We start from the raw sequence: 21,755 nt of genomic DNA on the forward strand, positions 1-21,755 counted from the left end.
GTACTAATACCGTAGTTAGCCGACCGAGACCCGAAGCAATTATCTCGTCGGATTATACTCATTAGCTAGTCTTAGCCAATAAGTTGTGGTTAGCCGACGAGAGCTGAAGAATTTATCTCCTCGGATTGCATCTATAAGCTGTATTTACGAATAATTAGTCGTTAGCCGATCGAGAGCCGAAGCTTTTATCTCGTCGAATTCTCTATTAGAAGCTTCGCTCATTAACAAACATAGTTATTCCAAAGATCCAAGACAGCTCTGTGGTAAAGATTTCTAAGGAAGCAGACCTTTGAAGAACCTGGACAGACTAAGCATACCCCGACTGGAAACAAAAACTGCATCACAATATGGATGATATTGAGCCGGTGAGATGGAACAGGACACGATGTTGCTACGTGCAATACGGCGAACGCAACCATCGATTTATTTAAATCAAAATTAGGTCATAACTTGATTTCGAAAAATGCACATGTGAATTAGACACCAAGGTCGTGCGATTTGATATTTCTCGATTATTTCATGTGGGGCAACGATGTCACTGTTTATGCTGATAAACTAGCAACAATTGATGCCTTGGAAGCCAACATTGTTAGTGTTATTCTTAACATACGACCATCAGTGCGCGAAAAATTGGTTCAAAATTGGACGTCAGGAATGCGCTTTATCAAAAGCGGCTGTGGTGGCCATATGTCTAAAATAATTTTCAAATGTTAATTACATGAATTGCTGTTTCAAATCAAAATTTTTTTGGATTAAAATTTAATTTTTTATGTTATTTTTTTTTTCAGGCTTGAAAAAACACCCTTTAGTAGTGTGTAAGTATGTGCTGGAACTTGGAGCCTTTTGTCTGCTAACTAAAGCTTTTTAGAAAGCCTATTTTTATCAATGTAATACTCAGCTGAATCTACATTTCAATTTAAATATAAGCGTAATTTTAGTTTTAGGTGTAGGGTTTTAATCACAGTCGATTATACATAAAACATTTTATCTTGTTCTTATTCTACATTCACATCATTATTAATTCAAGATTTAGAATTTTAGAAAACATTCAACAAAGATGTCAATTATTTGTTAAGTAAAATGTAATGTAAATTAAAAAAAAAAAAAAAACTAATTACAAACGGTCATTAACTCCAATATAAAGTTGCTGGGATATTAATCATTTTGGAAAAAGGGTAAATTTGAAAAAACCTTTTGTAGACTAAATTAAAATTCAATCTCTGGTACATAATTTGTAAAATGTAAAGGATGGGATGGCATTAATTAAAATAGATGTTCGAATCATTAAAAGAGTAAAATGAAAGAAACATGATTCATTTTTCTCTTTGATTTACAGTTCAAACATTTTAATTTAATTTTCGTCAATTTGTCTTCAGCAACATTTATCATGTTGTTCACTTTTGCCCAACCAGCATAATTTGTATCTCACACAATTTTAAACTGCTAGTTTGCCTTAGCTAACAAATTCAATTATGGTTATACACAATTTGTGGTTGAATACCCTGGGTGTTGAAAACAGTTCTTCTAAATGAATGACATGTTTAGACAAGCATTTTGTTGTGACCAAGTCATGTGCAGTTTTTCTTATCATTTGCTTTGGTTTTGTTCTCAATTTCAGTTGCATTTATAATTCTATTTCATTTAAAATTATGACATTTCTTAGCAATCTCCAACAAATCATTTTTAATGATAAGTATGCAAAATTGTTTTTCAATATGTTAATATCTGGTCTACATTTCTATGGAAAATTATAATTTTACTTGGAAAGGAAAAAATAAAAAAAAACTAGAGAAATAGAATACAGCATGTTTGTATGTGGCGTATGATTTATATTTTGTTTTAATAATTATACGTCCTGTTAGATATTGATTTCTAGATTTGAAGTGAAGTATTTAATTTACGATTTTGTAAGGTTTTCATAATGTTTATATAAATGATTATTGATATGATACTGAAAATGTATGTACATTAGGCCCTTATTTTGAATTTGGCAATTTTCGATGCTAACAAATTATAAAATTTGTCTCCGTATTCTAAAAACCAAATGCTGATTTTAGCAATATCATATAACTTTTAGAGCAATGATTCTTAAATGGGGGTTCGCGGCCATCTAGGGGTTCATATAAAGATTTAAGGGGGCGGGGGTCATGAATAGCTCAGGAAAACATAACGCTTAAACAATGTATTCTAATTTATTTTCCAATTTCAATTTGACAAAAATTGTTTTCTTATTGCTCGACTTTGTTTTAATTTATATCCGTCAAAATATCTTACTTCGAATTTCATAGGCCGAATGGGCTAAACTAGAACTAGAAATTGTAAAAAATAACTCAAAAAAGTAAATTTTATTAAAAAAATAAAAAAAATTTCGAAAGATCAAAGTGCATTCTGGACGTCCAATTTTGGAAACTTTTTTGAGCATTGACACAAACAATGTAGGACTCTAAGGCTTCAAATGTTGCAGATTTATCAGCATGAACTAGTGAATTTACGTGGGCATACAGCAAGTAATCGAGAGGTGTCAAATCGAATGACGTAGGAGGCCAAAAAATGTTATTAAAATGTTTAAGTAAAAAAAATTATTGATCATGGTACGGTAATGATCTCTATTGACCATAACGAGAGCTTCGGCGTACAGTGGCTCATTATCGTTTTTCATCGGCCAAAACTCTGTAGCTTTTGAACCGATAAAGATATTTTAGAAATTTTTGTTTTGATGGACAGATAACTTCTTGAATTTTTATAGCATTTAGTATGAAAATGCGGATTTTTTTATTTTTTGCATCCACTTTACTTATAAAAAAATTGTGAGAGGATAAAAACAAGTAAGTAAGTAAGTATGTTCGGCCAAGCTCGACCATACAATACCCTACACTATAATTTATTTTCATGAATGATTTTCGGAATGATTTATTGGAGCAATGACTAATTATGGACTTATCGCCATGAAATTAGGTCGTGCACAGAGAAAACAGATTCGTAATAGCAACCGAATTTGTTACCAATCGAATGATTCTACCTTAGTAACCGAATTTTACAGTTGTGGCTACAATATTTTAGAAGGCATAACAAAAGTTTGGTAGCTTCAACCGAAATTCTTCTTTATCAACTGACTTTCAGTTGATAGAATTGAAAAATTCTATGTGTGCAACCGAATCATTCGATTGGCAACAAATTCGGTTGCTATCACGAATCTGTTTTCTCTGTGTGTGTTTTATGTCTATGTGGAAATTACTTGTGTTGAATTTTGTGTTTATACAAACATTTTTAAGAGATTTATGCTCGTTAAAGTGATTTTTGGAAGCGGGCCTTATATGGGAACTATGATTAATTATGGACCTATCATCATTAAATTAGGTGACATTAATTCGGTTTATATAAAACTTATTTGGAGCTAAATTTGTGTAGTTACTAGGGTATTCAATTAATCGGGTTTCTGGTTTAATCGGTTAATTGAGCAAATAATTAATCGGGGTTTATATTTAATCGGTTAATTTTAAATTGTTCGATTAACCGAATAATTTATATTTTAATTTTAAACTGAAAAGAATACAACGAATTTTGTTTTTATTTAAGTATTTTATTAATAAAAAGAACAAAAACATACAAAATAAACAATTCAACCAAAAAATAAATATTTTTCTTTAGTTTTAATAAAATTCGACTTGGAAAAAACTCTCTCGCTGATTGTAGATGTTGGAGAAATCGAAAGTAAGGCATGATAATTGCCTGAGTGTTACTCTTCTTTTTTTTTTTTTTTTAAAAAAATAAAAATTATAAAGAATATCCAATATCTCTAAGGATATAAAATCCTCCATTACACCATTTGATTCCGTTTTAGATTTTGAATTCTTTTAATAATTTCGATAAGTTTTTATAAAATACTCTATTCAGTAATGTCTCCATTTTCGTCTCTTATCATGTCGTTCTCCGACTCATTAGGACGAAGTTCATCATAGAACATTCTAGAACAAAGGTCATTTCCAAATTCCTTAGTTTTGGTTTTCGTAATCTACTTCAAAAAACTATTGCTAGAAGGTAATGTTCACGAGTTAAGAAATACAATTTGTGTGTTTAAAACTATATTTATATATAAAACGCATAAAATAAAGGAATTTCGGTTAATCGACACAAATTAATCGGATTATTTGTTATTTGAAAATCGTCAATTTTAAATTATTCGAACAGTTAACCGACCAAAATTAATCGGTTAACCGATTAACGGTTAATTGATTGAATACCCTGGTAGATACCTATATAAATTAACCATTTACGACCGACAAAGTATAATTTCAGGAGAACATTTGTATGGGTGCTAGGTGAAATAATGGACCGATTTGAGTCATTTTCAATGCAGGCCAACAAGTATATATGGGCTCCTGGTAGTAAAATTTGTTTAACCCCTTTTGACCCTAAGCACTTTTATTCCACTGAAATTCAAATTTGACTAAATAATAGTATCTGAGAAAAAATGTAATAACACAGCAGGTGCAAACGGTACAGTGACAGATAATATCAATTCCTAAAGACTATTATCCTACCAACATAACGAAGAAAAAATCGTCCAATTATCGATAATAGTTTGCGAGTAATGATAATTTACTTCTGATCAAATTTACAAAAATCACATTTTTTATAAAATGACATAAAATATTTGACTTTAGCAACATGCCACGCACACAATTGACAATGTTTTTATCAATTTTTTTGGTTACCTTAGTTTAAAGGTGTTTACTATTGAATGGCATTAAAAAATTTTAAATCAGAGTTAACAAAAAGTTGGGCTTTTGGCCGATGAAATTAAGATATGAGGTCTCATTTTGCAATAGCTGTTAAAATGTATTTAGAATGAATAGGTTGGGAAGTTTTGCCTCACCCACTTTATAGTCCAGACCATGCAGAACACTATCCCTAAGATACGCTTCACTTTGGAAGAGAGTAACTGATATGGTCTTGAATTCATTACAAGCTTCAAAAGATGAGCAGTTATTTTGCCTCTAAATGTCAATGTTGCCAGAAAGATATGGAAAAATGTCATAGCTAACAATGGCCAATACTTTGAGTTAATTTACATTGTACAAATGTTTAAAAATAAAACCTAAAAATTTTAAAAAATCTCGCGTTTTGTAGTCAGACACCCAATAGTTCTCCAGATATTGTGAAACAACTGTTAACTTTGTGTTGGAGGCGCCACTCGCCCTGTTCTCATCCGACCCATTTTTGGTTAAACTTCATGCAGTGATAAAGTGTATAAAGTTTGAAGACTGTCTCAATTATTGCCCCCCTTGGGACATGTTTGGACATCTCGGTGATACTCATCTGCTTGATTTTGTGTTTCAAGGGTAAATACCGGGACTCCGAGGTGCACGTACCTCATTGCAGGCAAGAATTTAATTCTTTTAAATTCGCAGCTGACTAAAGTCTTTTCTAGTGCCATGGGGGTCCTATGGTCCCAGGACTCCGGTCTTGTAGGATCATTGGTTCGGTTAGCGGGTATAGGTTGACTATTGGTTGATGTTTGACTGTATGTCAAATTTCGGACAATCAACCTACTAGGTGATGTTGCTGAGAACAATATGGTCATCTTGGTTGGCTTGATTTGGGAATTGTGTTGGATTGTGCGTACGTGGTACATGGGCTGTAGCTTGGATTCAGGTCGTTGTTAGTGGCGCGTCTGCACAATAGCGGCTTGGAGTTAAAGTTTGATGGTCGCTGGTATTAACCAGAGCGTGCATCGTTTAAATCTGGCAATTGTCTCTTATATTATTGACTAGCTGAGCTATGAGATGGCAGGTATTAGATAGTCCGAGCAAGGTGCTTGTTTATTGATGCGTGCATTCAATGTTGCAAATTGAGTGTATATTAAGTCATGCAATGACGATGATAGACGCATTGACTTATATCTGGTGTTGGGAGCACCGTGCAATTAGGCCCTCGAGGCAGGTACGCACGCAAATCTAGAACACATTTGTCTCAATTATAGTTCTGCAGATATTCGAAAATAACTACTTACTTTGTATGGGAAGTGCCACAGCCACTTGAGGTTTCAAAACAAACACTAGCTTATTATTGTTTCCACATATAGAGGAACATATAGTACAAATTTCAAGATGATCGGTGGAGATGATCGGAACAAACAGACATACATTAATTTTTATATATTTTTTTCATCATGACAAAACTTTTGAAACCGATGTATTCCGATCAGGATGAAATTTGCACGAAGGTTAGTCCTTTTAGATAGAAGTTTACATATAGTTTTTCAACAAGATCGGTCAAGAACTCTCTGAGTTACACATTTTGGCCAAACAGGTGCAAATTTCATACCGATCGAAAGACATCGGTTTCAAAAGTTGAAAACCCCCATTATTTAATTTAAATACAAAAACTGCAATTAACTCAATTGTTTTTCAAAATTTAATGTAAAAATACTTGTAACAAGCTACGAGTGCAGAAGTACTCATATGTTTAAGGTCCTAGTAAATGATTTCTAAAAATTTATCTTTGTACTACTGCTTAACATATTTGTATGCTTTCTCCAGTGTTTATGTTTTTCTACTCTAATATTTTTATAAAAAATATTTGCACAATTCATCCCCTTATTTACCCAAGTACAGGCAGAAAAATATTTAAAATACCACATAGAAAACTTTTGCCATAACATTATTTATAGTGATGAAGATTTAACATACTCTGGGGCCATTATAAATTCAATATGCCACATGTTGTAACATAAAATATTTGCTAGAGGTGTTGACCAAACAAAAAAAAAAGATTTTTCATAGACATAGTTTGGATGGAAAAAGTCCATAAATAAAAATTTAAAAGAATGGGAAAGGTAACGTGCAAAAGTTCATGTCAAGTGATGATGAACATCATAAAACAGTGGCACAGCTGGATGGTCATGTTTTATTCAATGTTTTTATTTTTTTTCTCATAAAACTAGACAGTTTATGGAACAGTGGGTGGACATAAATAAAGTTAAAAATATTAAAAATATTTAATAAAAGTTTTAGTGGTCATTTAAAGGTGCTGTTTAATTTAAGAAATAAAGTTTATTTAGGAGAAAAAGCATTTAAGTACATTATAATAATATTTTATGTTCTTATAAATAATAGAAATTTGTTTTTTTTAGACATTTAATTTTGATTTTAATTATTTTCCTTCGTTTGACGTTACTTGATATGCAAACTAGAGATCATGATAGAAACCAAACATGTTTCCTTTCATTTATTTATTTTGTTTTGCCAATATTTCAATAAATCTAAAAATACTTGGTTTCGTTTATTTTTATGTTTTTTTTTTAATATATAAAATATTTTGCAAATACATACATAACAGAGCTGTAAAAGAATTATAAATGTTTTAATGAAACTTCTAATCATTCAATGAATTGTGATTATTGTTAAACATGTGTTAAACATAAAATTTGACGTTATAAAAATTAAGTTATTTTTTATTGTAGGTGTATCTAAAGCATCTTTAGCAATGTTAATAAACTGAGACTCCTCAGCATTTAAAGCATTGATAACTTCACAAATTTTTTCAAAATTGTTGGCATAATAATTAACAGCTGAAAGCCATGTTCCCGAGTTACAACAGGTTCTAGTGGCAATTCTAGAGCAGGATACATTTCTTTTAATGTATCAATCCTATTTGGGGCTTTGAAAAATACCTTTTCACATTTAAAATAATCTTGTTTAAGTCTTTGTAGGAGTCCCTTATACGTTCACACGAACGATGAAAACCATGCAAATTATTGTAATTCTCTTAATATTAAAGAACGGATAAGTTTGAATTAGAACTAAAATTTGATGTTTAGATGGCGCTATTATTAAAATAGTGCTTATTTTATATTACAAAAAAAAAACCATCTATTTTTCAATTTTGAATTTTAAACAAAGAAAGTAAAAACCTGTAACACAACGAAAAATAAGTTTTTCGTCAAAATATGCTATTAAACAGTAAAATATGCTCTAAAAACGCAAAAATATGACATAAATATGCTCTTAAAACAAATATATTCAAAAATATGCATTTAAGGGTAAAATATGCAAAAATATGCACTAACAAATCGATGCCAAAATTCTTAAATATTTCTGAAACGTGTAAATATCTTATCCATGTGCCCATTAGACTCACCAGAAAAAACATGCATTTGCATATTTTGGTTTCCCTGGTCATAACATATCAAAAATATCAACCACTCACTTTTAGAAAAAATAAAATTTTAATTATAAAATATAAAAAAAAAAATTTTACCCGAAGTCTTTATGAAGGATAAGAAAAACATAGCAGAATCCCAGTTTTCATTAGAGTATAATGTTCAGCAAGTATAATGAAAAGAGACAGATACATATTAGAGCTACCAAAGATATATTGCAGTGCTACCAAAGCTCTGAAAATATTTAGCTTAATTGTGCGTAACATAAATTCAAGATTTTTGCTCCACGTCAAATATGACCTAAAGACCTTAAGTCCAAACAAGTTTATAGATATTTTTTTTGCCAATTTGTTTTTCTAAAAACCTATTGTAGTTGTTGACATTTGAAATTAAATAAAATTCATAAAATATCACAAATATCAACCACTCACTTTAAGAAAAAAATTAAATATTAATTTCAAAATGGGTCAAATTTGAACCGAAGACCTTGCGAATGTTAAAAGAAGTAATCAAAATTGTTTTAATCACTATTATTTTAATAAATAAACAATTTTTTCGAAATATTTTGCCAAAAATACCGGTTAAACGGTTATTATAAAAACCCGAAACCGAAACCTGTTTATATTAATTTGCAATTTTTCGAAGAAAGCGAAAACCGGTTTCTAAAAAATGTCGAAGATTCGATCGCCCTACTGCCTATATATGGCAATAATATAGCTAAGTCAAATAAATATATATTTCGTGTCCTTTTTTGAAAATAATATAGGAAGGACATTTTTTTCAATTACTTTTTTTAGAATAACTAACGTGGACTCCTATTTTTTCACTAACTATATTTTGCAAAGTTGTAGCTACGGTAAAGCTGAACAACTCTTGTGAACATATCAGTGTAATCTGAACTTGTTTAGACACTCTAAATAACTCATAAAGTTCACTTTGTACCTTAACAATTTTAGTTTTTTTTTACTATTTTTTGACACGAAAACAATGATTTTTTTTGTTAAATAAGTATGATCAAGTGTACACTTCTCTATTGTGAAGCAATAGCGAAGAATGGTAAAATCATTATCAGTATGATCCGAGAACTTAACATTACCCAATCATGATCACGCAAGGCCGTCTTGATGCAATAGATGAGAAAACTTTAACATTTTTGAAAGGGGGCATGGTTTGTGGGACTACTGAATAGTAAATATAAGCTTTTTATATAAGAGTTTGGTATTTGTGAAAACCGTAGCACTTGAAGATTAATATTTTAGTGAAATGAAAAAATTTTATAATTTTTTTGGAAGTCATTTATTTACCTTACTTAAAAACTAAAAAAAAATATAATATGGTAATTTACCAAAAGAAAAATAAAAAAAATTGAATTGATGTAAAATTTTAACTGTTAAAGATATCGTAACAAAATTTGGAACTAATATGGGCTTAAATATCCTTAAGTCAATGGCATAACAATTGTTGCCATTTTCTGTTTCCAAATACCGAAATTCCTAAAACGGGGAAAAGTAATCCAAAACCTGAGTTTTTTTTTAAAAAAAATGCCCACCTTGACTTTATTTACAGTGTGATAGTAAAAACGTGGTGCTTTGCGTTTTTAGAATTTTTTACTCAAAACTTATATTTTGTTTCAAAATTATCCAAGTTTGAATAGGTCCTGGGTTCACTATGTCCACTTAAGTGAGCCAAATTTTACTTTCCACGCTTTTGCATTATGTTCTCTTTTCAGATCATATAATAATTGTATATAGTCCCGAAGAAAAAAAAAACTTAAAAAATATACGCATCCAAAATTGAAACATGTAAAAAGATACTTCAACTTTGGATGCATGTAACTGTTAGGAACGAGGTAACTGCTATCAAAATTTCATTATTTTCTTCGGAAGTTTATAGCAAATATACGTGATATTTGAAAAAAATTGTTCGACCCTCCGTAGGTCCGTCATATCTAAACAACGAAAAAAAGATCGAGCAAATTTAAAAACAAATTTAAACCAAAATATCTCTTGAACTAAAAGAGATAATCTACAAAGATAAGCATATTTATTGTAGATCTTCTCAAGGGCTATCTACATTTTAATTTATTCGGATCATAAATGTATTTTTGCGGATTTTTTTAAAAATGTGAGACTTTAAGGGCCCCCACTGTAAATCTTTTTTTTTTTTTTTTCATCATTTATTTATTGTATCTTCATTATTTAATGAACTAACAATAAGTGGTTCAAATCTTATATCTAATATTATTATTTAATTAGTCCAGCCAGTGCCGGACGAAAAAATTTTGTGTTCATGGTTGTTTTGGTTAAATTGGCATTCTTCCTTCTAGATTAGGTCTGCTGTGTCCCTCCTTCTTAATCGAGTGTGGCCACGGTTATCTAATATGTTGTGGGCCAGCGAGTTTGGGTGAACTTCAAGTTTTTTTTAAATATTTTTGTACGTTTTTCGAGATTTGAGTTTTTACAATGGGCACGTTTAGATCTTTGTGTATATTCGCGTTTTTGATATACCAGGTGGCAACTGTGATCATTCTTAGAAACTTGTTTTGGCGTCTTTGGATCTTTTCTACATTTGACGCTGAGGCCGTGCTCCATAACTGTATGCCATAACACCATATCGGTTTTATGATCATGTTATAAAGTAGAAGTTTACAATCTAAACTAAGCGTGGAGTTTCTTCCAATAAGCCAATTAATTTGAATTGATTTCAATTTCATTTGAGTCAACTTTGCATCTATATGACTTTTCCATGTAAGGCGACGATCGAGATGTATTCCGAGGTATTTCACTTCCGATTGTTGAATTATTGTTTAGTTATTGATATGAATAGGGGGGCATGATTCTCTACGCAATGTAAATGTAATGTGTGTACATTTTTGCTCGTTGACTTTAATTTTCCATTGTTTTAACCATTTTTCTAATTCAAATACACTCAGGTCTCGTTTTATGCGATAGATGCGTTCCAAAAAAAATCGCATAAATTGAATTCGCATAAAACGATACTCTAGCTTCATATAAAAACTAATGATTCGTTCCAAAATTCTGAAAAACCGCATAAATTCAAATTTTAATTACAAATCCAAAGCAAAGTCGCATAAAAAAATCAACAAAAATATATTTATTTCATTTACTTAAACAGTAAAAACAAAAACCCTTTAAAAAAAATAAACAAAAATATAATATCAATTCATTAATAACAGAAAAAACAGAAAATGACCAAAAAAATAAGCTAAAATATTTTTTAAGGAAATTCTTTAAATATGTATGATCAATCTGAATGACTGAATAATTGTCGGCATAGTTTAGGAATTGGTTCAACGTCACTTTCATTACTAGATGATATAATCATATCATCATATTGTAAAATATCATTTTCATCACTAGAATTTAAAAAAAAAACATCTAAAATTTTAAAATCAGTTAAAATTAAAAAAAAAAATCATTAATTTATTAACCGCATAAATTTGAATCCGCATAAAAAAAATCCGCATAAAACGAGACCTGAGTGTATGTGGTTTTGTAAGTAACGAGACGCTTCTCCCCACTGTAAATAAACTCGATAACACCTCAGCCGAGTAAATAATACAGCGCAACATTGAAGTGTGGAATTGATCATACTATTTTAAAAAAATATGGGTATAGGGTTTTACTATCCTTTAGTAGTAGAGTCGAACCTATACTGTCATGACCGTGAGTTTTTCCAAAAGTCTTCATTTGTTGCACAGTGGAATCCATTGTATTCCATAATTTCTGCAAAAATAAGATTTATTAGATTCAATACCGAATTTTTCAAATATCTTTTCTTCAGTTTTAATTTCGACCACCAAAAATTAAATGTAGAAAAACTTAAAAAAATATATTGTTACGAATTTGCATTAGCGATTCGCATTTAACGGACTGTAACGACTGGCTGCAACATTCATCAAGTTTGTAAACATGTTCATCAGTAGAAGCTTTACTAATCAATAAAGCTGATAGCATGCAGTTATTAGCATTGTTTGTAAATATGGCTTAAGCTGCTAACATTAACATCGAAAGCTCTAGAATTCGAATATACTAGATTTGTCCGTTAAGATAAATGTAGAAGCTATATGAAAGATGTCACTGTCTATAAATAGTGACAGAGGTTGCAGTCGCTAGTAACTTTATCATAATGCTGTTAGAGTAAACATCAACTGCATTATCAATTAAGCACTACATTATAAAGTGTGTAATTTAAGTGTGTAACACTCAGTGACTATTTAAACTGTTGTTGTATAAATTTAAATAAATAAAGAGTTGTTACAAATTTTAAACTATTAAACTGCTGTTATTTTTAATCAAGAGTATCCGGTTTATTTAAAGGAAATCACTGTTTTTAGAAGCTAAAAATGTAACAATATTATTCGTTTGTGCAAAATATACATGTTTCGGTTTTGTGTTTGTAAAATAGTGCGTTAGAATTGTAATTTTAAAGTAACAGTCTTGAAGTTAATTCTTTAGTATGTGAATTCAAGACCCCTGGAATTCACATACTATTTTTTGGAAAATATTTCCGATTCAACAAACATTTTCTACACTTGCTTTTTAGATGAGAGAGAACCATTTTAGACCTTGAAAAAGCACAACATAAAGGCCACCCTAATGTGTATACATATGTGTGTGCTAATATTTTCATTCATATTGTTGAGAAATGAGTTTCTAAATTATTTTATAAAATAAATATGGCAAATTTATTGATTATGTTTGTATATGATTTTATCTGGTGATTAGAATTTTCCATTTAATTTCCTTTTTCGTAGAATTTTTTTTTATTTTATTTTTGATTGATGTTTTAATACATTCAAAAGTTTTTTTTATATTAAAAAAATGTATGTGTACTTTTAAAGGTCACTTGTATCTTTTTATAATGTACATATATTACAATATATAAATTTAAATTTGTAAATTTTATTTATGCAAATACATTGCATACTGTGGGCATTGAAATATTTTAAGAATTTGAAATTTTATTAACCAAATTATACTTTTATGACTTCCAAAAATATTCTTAAATATTTCACATTATATTACGAAGCATTGGCCGAAAAACGCCCATAATATGAGGACAGAAATGAAATCGTAATATTCTATTCTAAAAATACCGCATGTTTAAGTTTTACACCCAATATAATGTTATTAAATTCGTTTGGGATTTTAACAGAAAAAATTATTTTCGAAATTAAATATGCATAAGCTGATAATTATCCTAAATCTTATTTCAACTACCAATTTTGGCAAGTTCTGACTAGTATTTTGAACAGCATTTTTGCACAGGGATAATTTCTCAACACAGATGCGAAAAAAGGATATAAAATATGTAATTAGTAACGTTTATGATGTTTTTTGATTGATGAGTCTTTAACGACTTTTTGGAAATTTGTAAATAATTTTGAGAGACAATCTATTTGTGTAAATTATACTGAAGGCTGAAATATATATTTGTTTTGTTATTTTAATAAATAACTGGTAAAATCTATTTATAAAAATTTATTTAAACAACATAATCTATACATTTTCACCATTGAATAATTTAGTTATAAAGTAGAATGAATAAATTTTTAGCTTGAGTTATTAGAATGCTTGTTTTTTTAAGCCAGATAGAACTTGAAATTGGTAAAATGTAAATTTTATACAATAAATTGTTTTATTCGAAAGACCATTACATCGTTTTTAGTCTTGACAAAGCGCATTGTTGGTGTTCCATTTTGATCAATTTTGCAAGCAGTAATGGACATATGTCACGTACAATATTTGCCTAAGTCTTCAATTGTTTCTGGTGTAACAGCATCAACCAGTGACTTTACGTGGCCTCACAGGAAACAATCGAGTGGTGTCAAATCTCGCGATCTTGCATTTCTTGAAATCAGTTATATGATGTCAATAAAATGATGGTTGGGTCAACGTATGGTATGTAACGTCATCTTGTTGAAACCACATTTCTCGTGGACCAGTGATCATGATGGCTTCATCGGACATTATGTCTTCAAAAATAAGGATTACGAGCTAATGCTTTTACAGATTATACTGAGCGCAGTATGAAAGTTTGTTCGATAATTAACCTTTTCGTAACTTCTATCGAACTTAAAAAATACCCTTTATATGTTTGTGAGTGTAAATATTTTCAACCAATCGTTTGATTTCTTTGGAAACCACATTGTCCTTACAAAGAAAATTTTTCATTATTGTTATCTGCACTGAATATCTAGTAGGGTATTCATTCGAGTAATGATCGTTCGATTAATTGAATAATTTCTTACGAATAATTATTCGAACAATTTAAAAATTACCATTTGCGAATAACGAATAATTTAATCAATTTTATGTAGAATAATCGAAAAAAAGAAATAAATGTACATGTACATATAATTAAATTTATTAAATTGCTTAAAATTTTTCATAATTCCAAATTTAAATAAGTAATAATGACTTACAAAAATTGTATTGTTTCTGAAATTCGACAAATAACTAAAGTTCAAGGCAGTCTTTTGAGCACTGTAGATGAGTGGTCCGATTGCTGCTTCTATAAATATTACTGCAAGAAGTCACAATTCTAAAAACAAGTCTTTCAAAATATTTAATTTAGGACTTGAACCAATGAAAATAAAAAGTACGGAATAAAATATTTGTTTTTTTAGTAAAAAAAGGCTGAATAATTTTAGAATTGATTTCGAAACAGAAATTTTAGGGTCTAAACATGACAATTAATAATCAAAATATTAACTTAGATGAAAGTGATGTTGAAAGTGATGGCGAATGTGATTTTGAAACGGTGGCCAAAAGTGATATTGAGGATGAGATTTATAAAGATTACGTTGAAATAGACGAAGGTCATGATCTTAGAATATCTAACCGTGTACGTGAGTGTTGCAAAATATTTAATACATCTAATGATAAACACAAAATATTGAAAACTTGCGTTTTGTTATACATCGTTGGACGTCTTTGTCTAACATCTTTTTTTATAATGTACTTGAATTCTGATGAAAATTTAATAATGGACTTTGTTTTAGAATGTTTTTTAACATTATCAGTACTTGAATTGTTAACTTTAACTTTAACGTTATTTTTTGTTTTTCTTTAACAATAAAATATTAGTAACCAGTAACCAAAAGTACCCCCCAGCATATGATTATTATGTGTCATATTAAATATTAAGTATACGTAGAATTGGCCATCATTTAAAGACTTTCTTTTTTATAACTTCAAGCTCGTTTTATACTCATCGATATTAGTAAGGTTCCATATTATAAATTTTAAATTTTGAGTTCACTGTTCTATAATGAAGTAAACATTTGGTTTTTAAGGTTTTAAAGTAAATAAACTATTAAATTAAGTATTTATTTTTCATTTAATAATAATTTTAGATATAAAAGTTATACTATAAGTAGCTTTTGATCAATTCATTTTAGTTTATTTCAAAAAATTATTATAAAAAACATATACTTACATACATACGTGCCTATTAAATGGAATATATTATTCGTGTTTATCTCATTTGATATTCTATACAATTATATAGATGATATAAAGGTAAATGAAAACACTGTCTAGACGATTCTTGGAATATTTATTGTATCAATACGACATACAAATAATACAATTGTGGCGATAAAAGCCAATCATAGGAATCTATTTGCATTTGCTTAATATAAATACGAATAATGTAAATATTTCTTTTATTGTCATGTTTGTATCACTGTTTTATCAGTATATACAATAGCAAAATGGTGTTCGTGTCATAATAAACAAATTTTTGAAAATATTTTCAACCAAATTCTCCATAGTCCTTATTGGAAAAACATTTTTAGTTATGTTTTAATATCTATCTATTTATTAGTCAGATCTAATCAACAATAATAACAATTTTTATTTATTTACATAAGAAAAAACATTTTACAGCCTATACATATTGATTATTGTCGTAAATTGGCAACAATTGGCAACAATTATCAAATATTATCTTAAGTATACATATGTAATTTGTATGTCAAATAACCATTAGAAAAACCAAACATGATAATAAAAGGAATATTTAATTTATTATACCCTACACCAGGCTGGGAAGTGTACATTGCTTTTGTGACGTCCAAGAATATTAATCCAACATCCACCCTAAAGTATATAGGAACTATGACCAATCAGACTCACCGTCTGGCTTGGTCATAGCTCCTATATAAGGAGCACTTTCGCAAATCAATTAAGAAAAAAAAATTATTGAAATTTTAATGGAAGATGTGGGTTATATGGTAGGGCTTGACCAACTATGCTTTCTTACTTATTCGTATTTATATTACGCAAATCCAAGCAGATTCCTATGATTGATTTTTATCACCACAATTGTATTATTGAATGTCCTATTGATGCAATTAATGTTCCAAAAATCGTATAGACTTTATTTTGATCTATAAATTGTATAGAATAATAAAAGAGGCAAATAAACACAAATAATATATTCCATTTAGTACTTACGGAATTACATGTGTTTTTTGTATAAACTAAAATGTATTGATCAAAAATTTGGCAAATAAAGCTGGACAATTTTCTACTCAAATTCATAAGTTTTACCATATGTTTATTGCATTTTGAAACAGCGAATATAAAGTTTTAAATTGCAAAAATAGAATTTTACCAATCTTTTCAAAATATTTTGCTGTTATTGGGTTTGTTATACCCTACACCACCATAGTGGGGAGGGTATAATGCGTTTGTGCAGATGTTTGTAACGCCCAAAAATATTAGTATACCGATCGACTTAGAATCACTTTCTGAGTCGATTAAACGATGTCCGTCCCTCCGTCCCTCCGTCCGTCCGTCTGGTCGGCTGGCTGGCTGGCTGTCCATGTAAACCTTGTGCGCAGAGTACAGGTCGCAATTTTGAAGATATTTCAATGAAATTTGGTACATATTACTTTTTCGGCTCAGGGACGAAACCTATTGAAAATGGCTGAAATCGGTCCATTATTTCACCTAGCCCCCATACAAATGTCCTCCCGAAATTGAACTTTATCGGTCATAAATGTTTAATTTATAAATGGATCTCCACAAATTGCGCTCCAAATAAGTTTTGTATATACAAAATTCATTTCACCAAATTTTGTTACGATGGGTCCATAATTAGTCATAGATCCCATATAGACCCACTTCCGAAAATCACTTTAACGTGCATAAATCGCTTAAAAATGTTGGTATACTCACAAAATTCAACATAGTAAACTTTCATATAGACGTAAATCACACAACCTAATTTCATGGTGATCGGTCCATAATTAGTCATAGCCCCCATATAAGGCCCACTTCAGAAAATCACTCAAAAATATAAATTATTGTATTTTTAAAAGAAAAATGTTTTTGCTCTTTTACTTAGTGTAGGGTATTATATGGTCGGGCATGACCGACCATACTTTCTTACTTGTTTAATTTGTACAATTATGCTAATAATGATTAATATAAAAAGCGCTTGAAATAATGTTGACCTATTGTGCGTATACTTGATATTTAATTGACTCATAATAATCATACGTCCTGTGGGGGGCAATTTTCGATTACTTGATATTTAATGCAGTTAACAATAATGAAAAATCGTCTTTATAAGGACAATCTAGTTTTCAAACTAGGGTTGATTCTCATTAAAAATAAATCAAACAATTGGTGGAAAATATTTACGCACATAATTATATGTATTAAAACAAATTAACATGTCTAAGCCTCAAAATAAAACAATTTATAATTTTTTTTTTATTTATAAATAAATATTTCAATCCTTAAAGAGTATAGATTAAGTTAGTTAATTGTATTTTTATAAATATATTTTGTGGGTTATTGTTGAAAATCACAAAAGAAGTCTATACATCAGCCTTCATAATAACTTAGACAAATTGTTTGTCCCTCAAAAGTATTTACACATTTCCAAAAAAAGTTGTTAAAGACTCATCAATCAAACTACGACATAACAGTTACAAATTACAAATTTTATCTACTTTTTTCCCATATATGTTAAGACAAAAATTCACCGAGAAAAATATGCCACAAACAGGCTTCCTAAAGAACTTATTATGCAGACATAGGGACACGGCGCAAATGCCAAAAATATAATTTTTAATACTGCTACATAATTATATAGAATACGCACTAATCTTAAAATTTTGCTGTTAATTTTTATTGTGATAGCAGCAAGGACTATTTGTTCTGCCATATATCCTTAATTGTAAAAATTCTATAACTTATGCAAAAATGATATGATTGTTAAGAAACTTGGTATGTTTATTTGTATTTACTAAATAATTTTTTGGGTTGAAAAAGCTTTGTCCATCCGCCAGTGTGTCCCTCACCATATATCTGTCTGTCTGTCCATGTAAAATTGTTAATCAAGGTACAGGTCGCTATTTTAGACATGTTCCAGTGTAATTTGATCCATATCAATTTTTGGACCCAACAGAACAAACTTTCTTAATTTTGGTTATAATCGGTTCATGATTTTACCTAACCTCCGTAAAAATGTCCTCCTAAAAAGAGAGCTACAAAAAACATTTATTTTAATATAATTAATCCCTTATAGTTAACGAGATATTCAGATTTGAAAATTAATATCGCTAAATCGATTCCGATATCTATAGCGATCCCGAATATAAATACTTTGTAAGGTCGCAAATGAAAAATGTAGAAATTACAAACGGAATGATAATAAAAATAATTAAGAAAGTATGGTCGGTCAATACCCTACACCAAGTAAATGTGCAAAAACATTTTCCTTTTAAAATTTCAATAATTTATATTCGTGAGTGATTTTCGGAAGTGGACCGATCACCATGAAATTAGGACCTACAATGGATCAAAATCGAGAACAATATTTTTAAGCCCGATTTTTTTTTTCATCCAAAAAAATTTTTATTGTCATACAATTTTTTTCACTAATAAATAGGAAAAATAATTTAAAAAAATTTTGCCATAAAATTTTTTTTTTTAATAAAAAAAAAAATTAAAATTTTTGTGAAATAATGGAAATAGATTTACTGTTATTTTACGACGTTTTCTAATCACAACTTTTATTGAAGAAATTAAATTTTGTACGGCCCTTCCGACTCTGAGCTGTCATTTCTAACGAAACTGTCTTTATGCGAAATAATACCCAAATCAAAAAAAACCATACATTTGCGAATAATTTAAGCCATTTCTTTGAAAGTATGAAAAAGTGCTGTCTGGCGCGCATGCGATCTATTAAAAAACAGCAAAATTTAAAAAAAATCGGTAAATTTTGGTAAATTTCCGTAATAATTATTTCTAAGCTATACAAATGTCTGTACACATGGACAAAATATAGTTGTACATGTCTACCATAATCTTTTCAAAATTTTTATAAGTTATTTAACAATATTATGGTCACTGTAATTATCATTAATATGATTGCGGTAACCATAATATGGTAAATTTATCATTCACATGATTATCATTATCATATATATGGTTGTAGTACATAAATATATGATGATGGCAATAATGTTCATGATGAATCATTAAATCATAATATGATGTTCTCAGATTATGTTATCCATTAGCCGAGAACAAAATAATATGGAAAATACTTCATCATAAAAATGGTTGTCACAAACATATAGGTACTTATTTACTGTAATCATATATATGATTGCTACAATCATGTGAATCGTAACTTTACCATATATTTAGTTAAAGCAGAGGTTTATTAAGTTCTTTCTTCAATAATGTATGTTTGCTCTTAAAAAGTATTGGAGTTTTCTTTGGTACTTTTTGAAAATTTCTATTATGAAAAATTATATTTGTTGGTACATTTCTTATTAACATACACGTTCTATAGAACTCTACTTTGTGAACTCTACTTTGTGTCATTAAAAATATTTATGTGTTTTTTTCTCACCCTCATATATTTTTCCATACAATAAACGCATAGAACGGAAGGAGAGAGTTAAAAATTACACTCTTTTCATACATACGGGTAATACAAAAACAAAATACATGCAATACATTCTCATGAATTAGGTTTTTGTCAACAGACTTGGGATTTTGGCTCTCAGTTACCTACTTAGTTGTGGTCTATGTATTTATCCTTTATAACTATTGAATATTGCTGCAACAACATGATTATCGTTTAAATTATCACTTTTAAAATTAAAAATTGTTAATTCTTCTTCTACTTACTTTGCATCATTAATGTTCTCCAAATTTTCCTTGTTCTCAATAATGCCCGACAGCAGACCAATTATATCCGAACGATTTAAATTATTCAATTGACTTGTGTTCACAATCGATGTCAGCTCAAAACGTTTCACCGCCAAAATGGTGCAATTCACCAGTAATTCCGTGTCGACATTTTCAGACATGTTTGCGCAGGCAACGTCTTGGTCAATTTCTTGCGTTTATTTTTATAGTTTTTAATTGTTGCACAATAATAAAATGATGTTTCAATTGTACTCGCTGACACAGACACATACAAAACACTCATACACAATTAAATAGTGACAAGTGAGAATTAAATATGAAATCAAAATAATTTCTTTTTGTATTTATTTGAAAAAATTTAAAATTTTTTTTTTGTGTTTTGGTGTTTTTTAATATTTTAATTATTTTTTGTTATGTTTGTTAACATTTGGATATTTTTGTATTAATGGGTTTTGAAAATATTATTTTAGCTTTTTTTTCACCATGTTTTATTTAGTTATTAAATTTGATATTTTTTTTGTATTAATTTTTATTTTAATCAGCTTGATTTAAATTCTCAATTTTAAAGCACATTTGTGTGTCACTTGGGATTAAAAAAAGATATTCAAATCTCCATTTTCTCACTCACTGGTTATTTTTCTTATCGTTTTAACATATACAAAAACGATAAACAGAGATTGAGAAAATGGGCTATAAAATTACACGGTGCTACAGGAAACGATTTGCACGCTATTGAACTGAGTGTAGGTGCTAGGGCTGACTGATGATGTATATCGACTTACAGGACTGTCAAAGTTTGAAAAATATAGAAACAGTTTCATTAAAATTTTGATTTTGATGAAAATACCGCCAGAAAATTTTGATTTTATGCAACGAAATCTCTGTATATAATTGGCACATGTATTATTTTCGGCCCAATGAAGAATTCTATTGGGTGTATGAATTACAAATACGGGATTTACAATAGAAGGCATATCTTTTGAAATTATTCTCAATTAGTTATTGTACATTATAGTGTCAACACCAGAGTTTTTTTTGCTGCGAAAATGTAGAGTTTTGTGCCAATAAAGCGTCATATGCGGCAAGTTTTGCTTTATTTCATTAATTTGGAAAAAAGCTTATGGATTATATGTCTCATCTGTTTCAATGTACCAGGGTTGGTTTGTGCCGTTTAGAAGTGGTGATTTTGACACGGAAGATAGAGATCGCCTAGGCCAACCAACAATTTTTGAAGTCCAAGAATTGGAGACATTAATACAAGGCGGCGCAAAAGTAATTTTCCTATCAGAAAATGCTATAAATTTTGCGAGGCCCCTAATGTCAGTTCTGTTTTGAAATTTGTGTAGTGGAGCAGTGTAGCGTAACATTGTTTATTAACGTGT

At 29.4% G+C, this 21,755-nt stretch overlaps 1 protein-coding gene across 1 annotated transcript in view; it reads right to left on the minus strand.

The window, feature by feature from the left end:
* TkR86C (Tachykinin-like receptor at 86C) overlaps positions 1 to 20,534 on the minus strand; it is a 98,892-nt gene extending 78,358 nt beyond the window's left edge. Inside the window, exon 1 of the mRNA XM_065515165.1 lies at positions 20,353 to 20,534. Coding sequence (XP_065371237.1) covers positions 20,353 to 20,534 — 182 coding nt within the window. The remainder of the gene's footprint in view (positions 1 to 20,352) is intronic.
* Positions 20,535 to 21,755: the final 1,221 nt, after the last annotated feature.

This window comes from Calliphora vicina, chromosome 1 (assembly GCF_958450345.1).
Source record: "Calliphora vicina chromosome 1, idCalVici1.1, whole genome shotgun sequence".
Lineage (NCBI taxonomy): Eukaryota > Metazoa > Arthropoda > Insecta > Diptera > Calliphoridae > Calliphora > Calliphora vicina.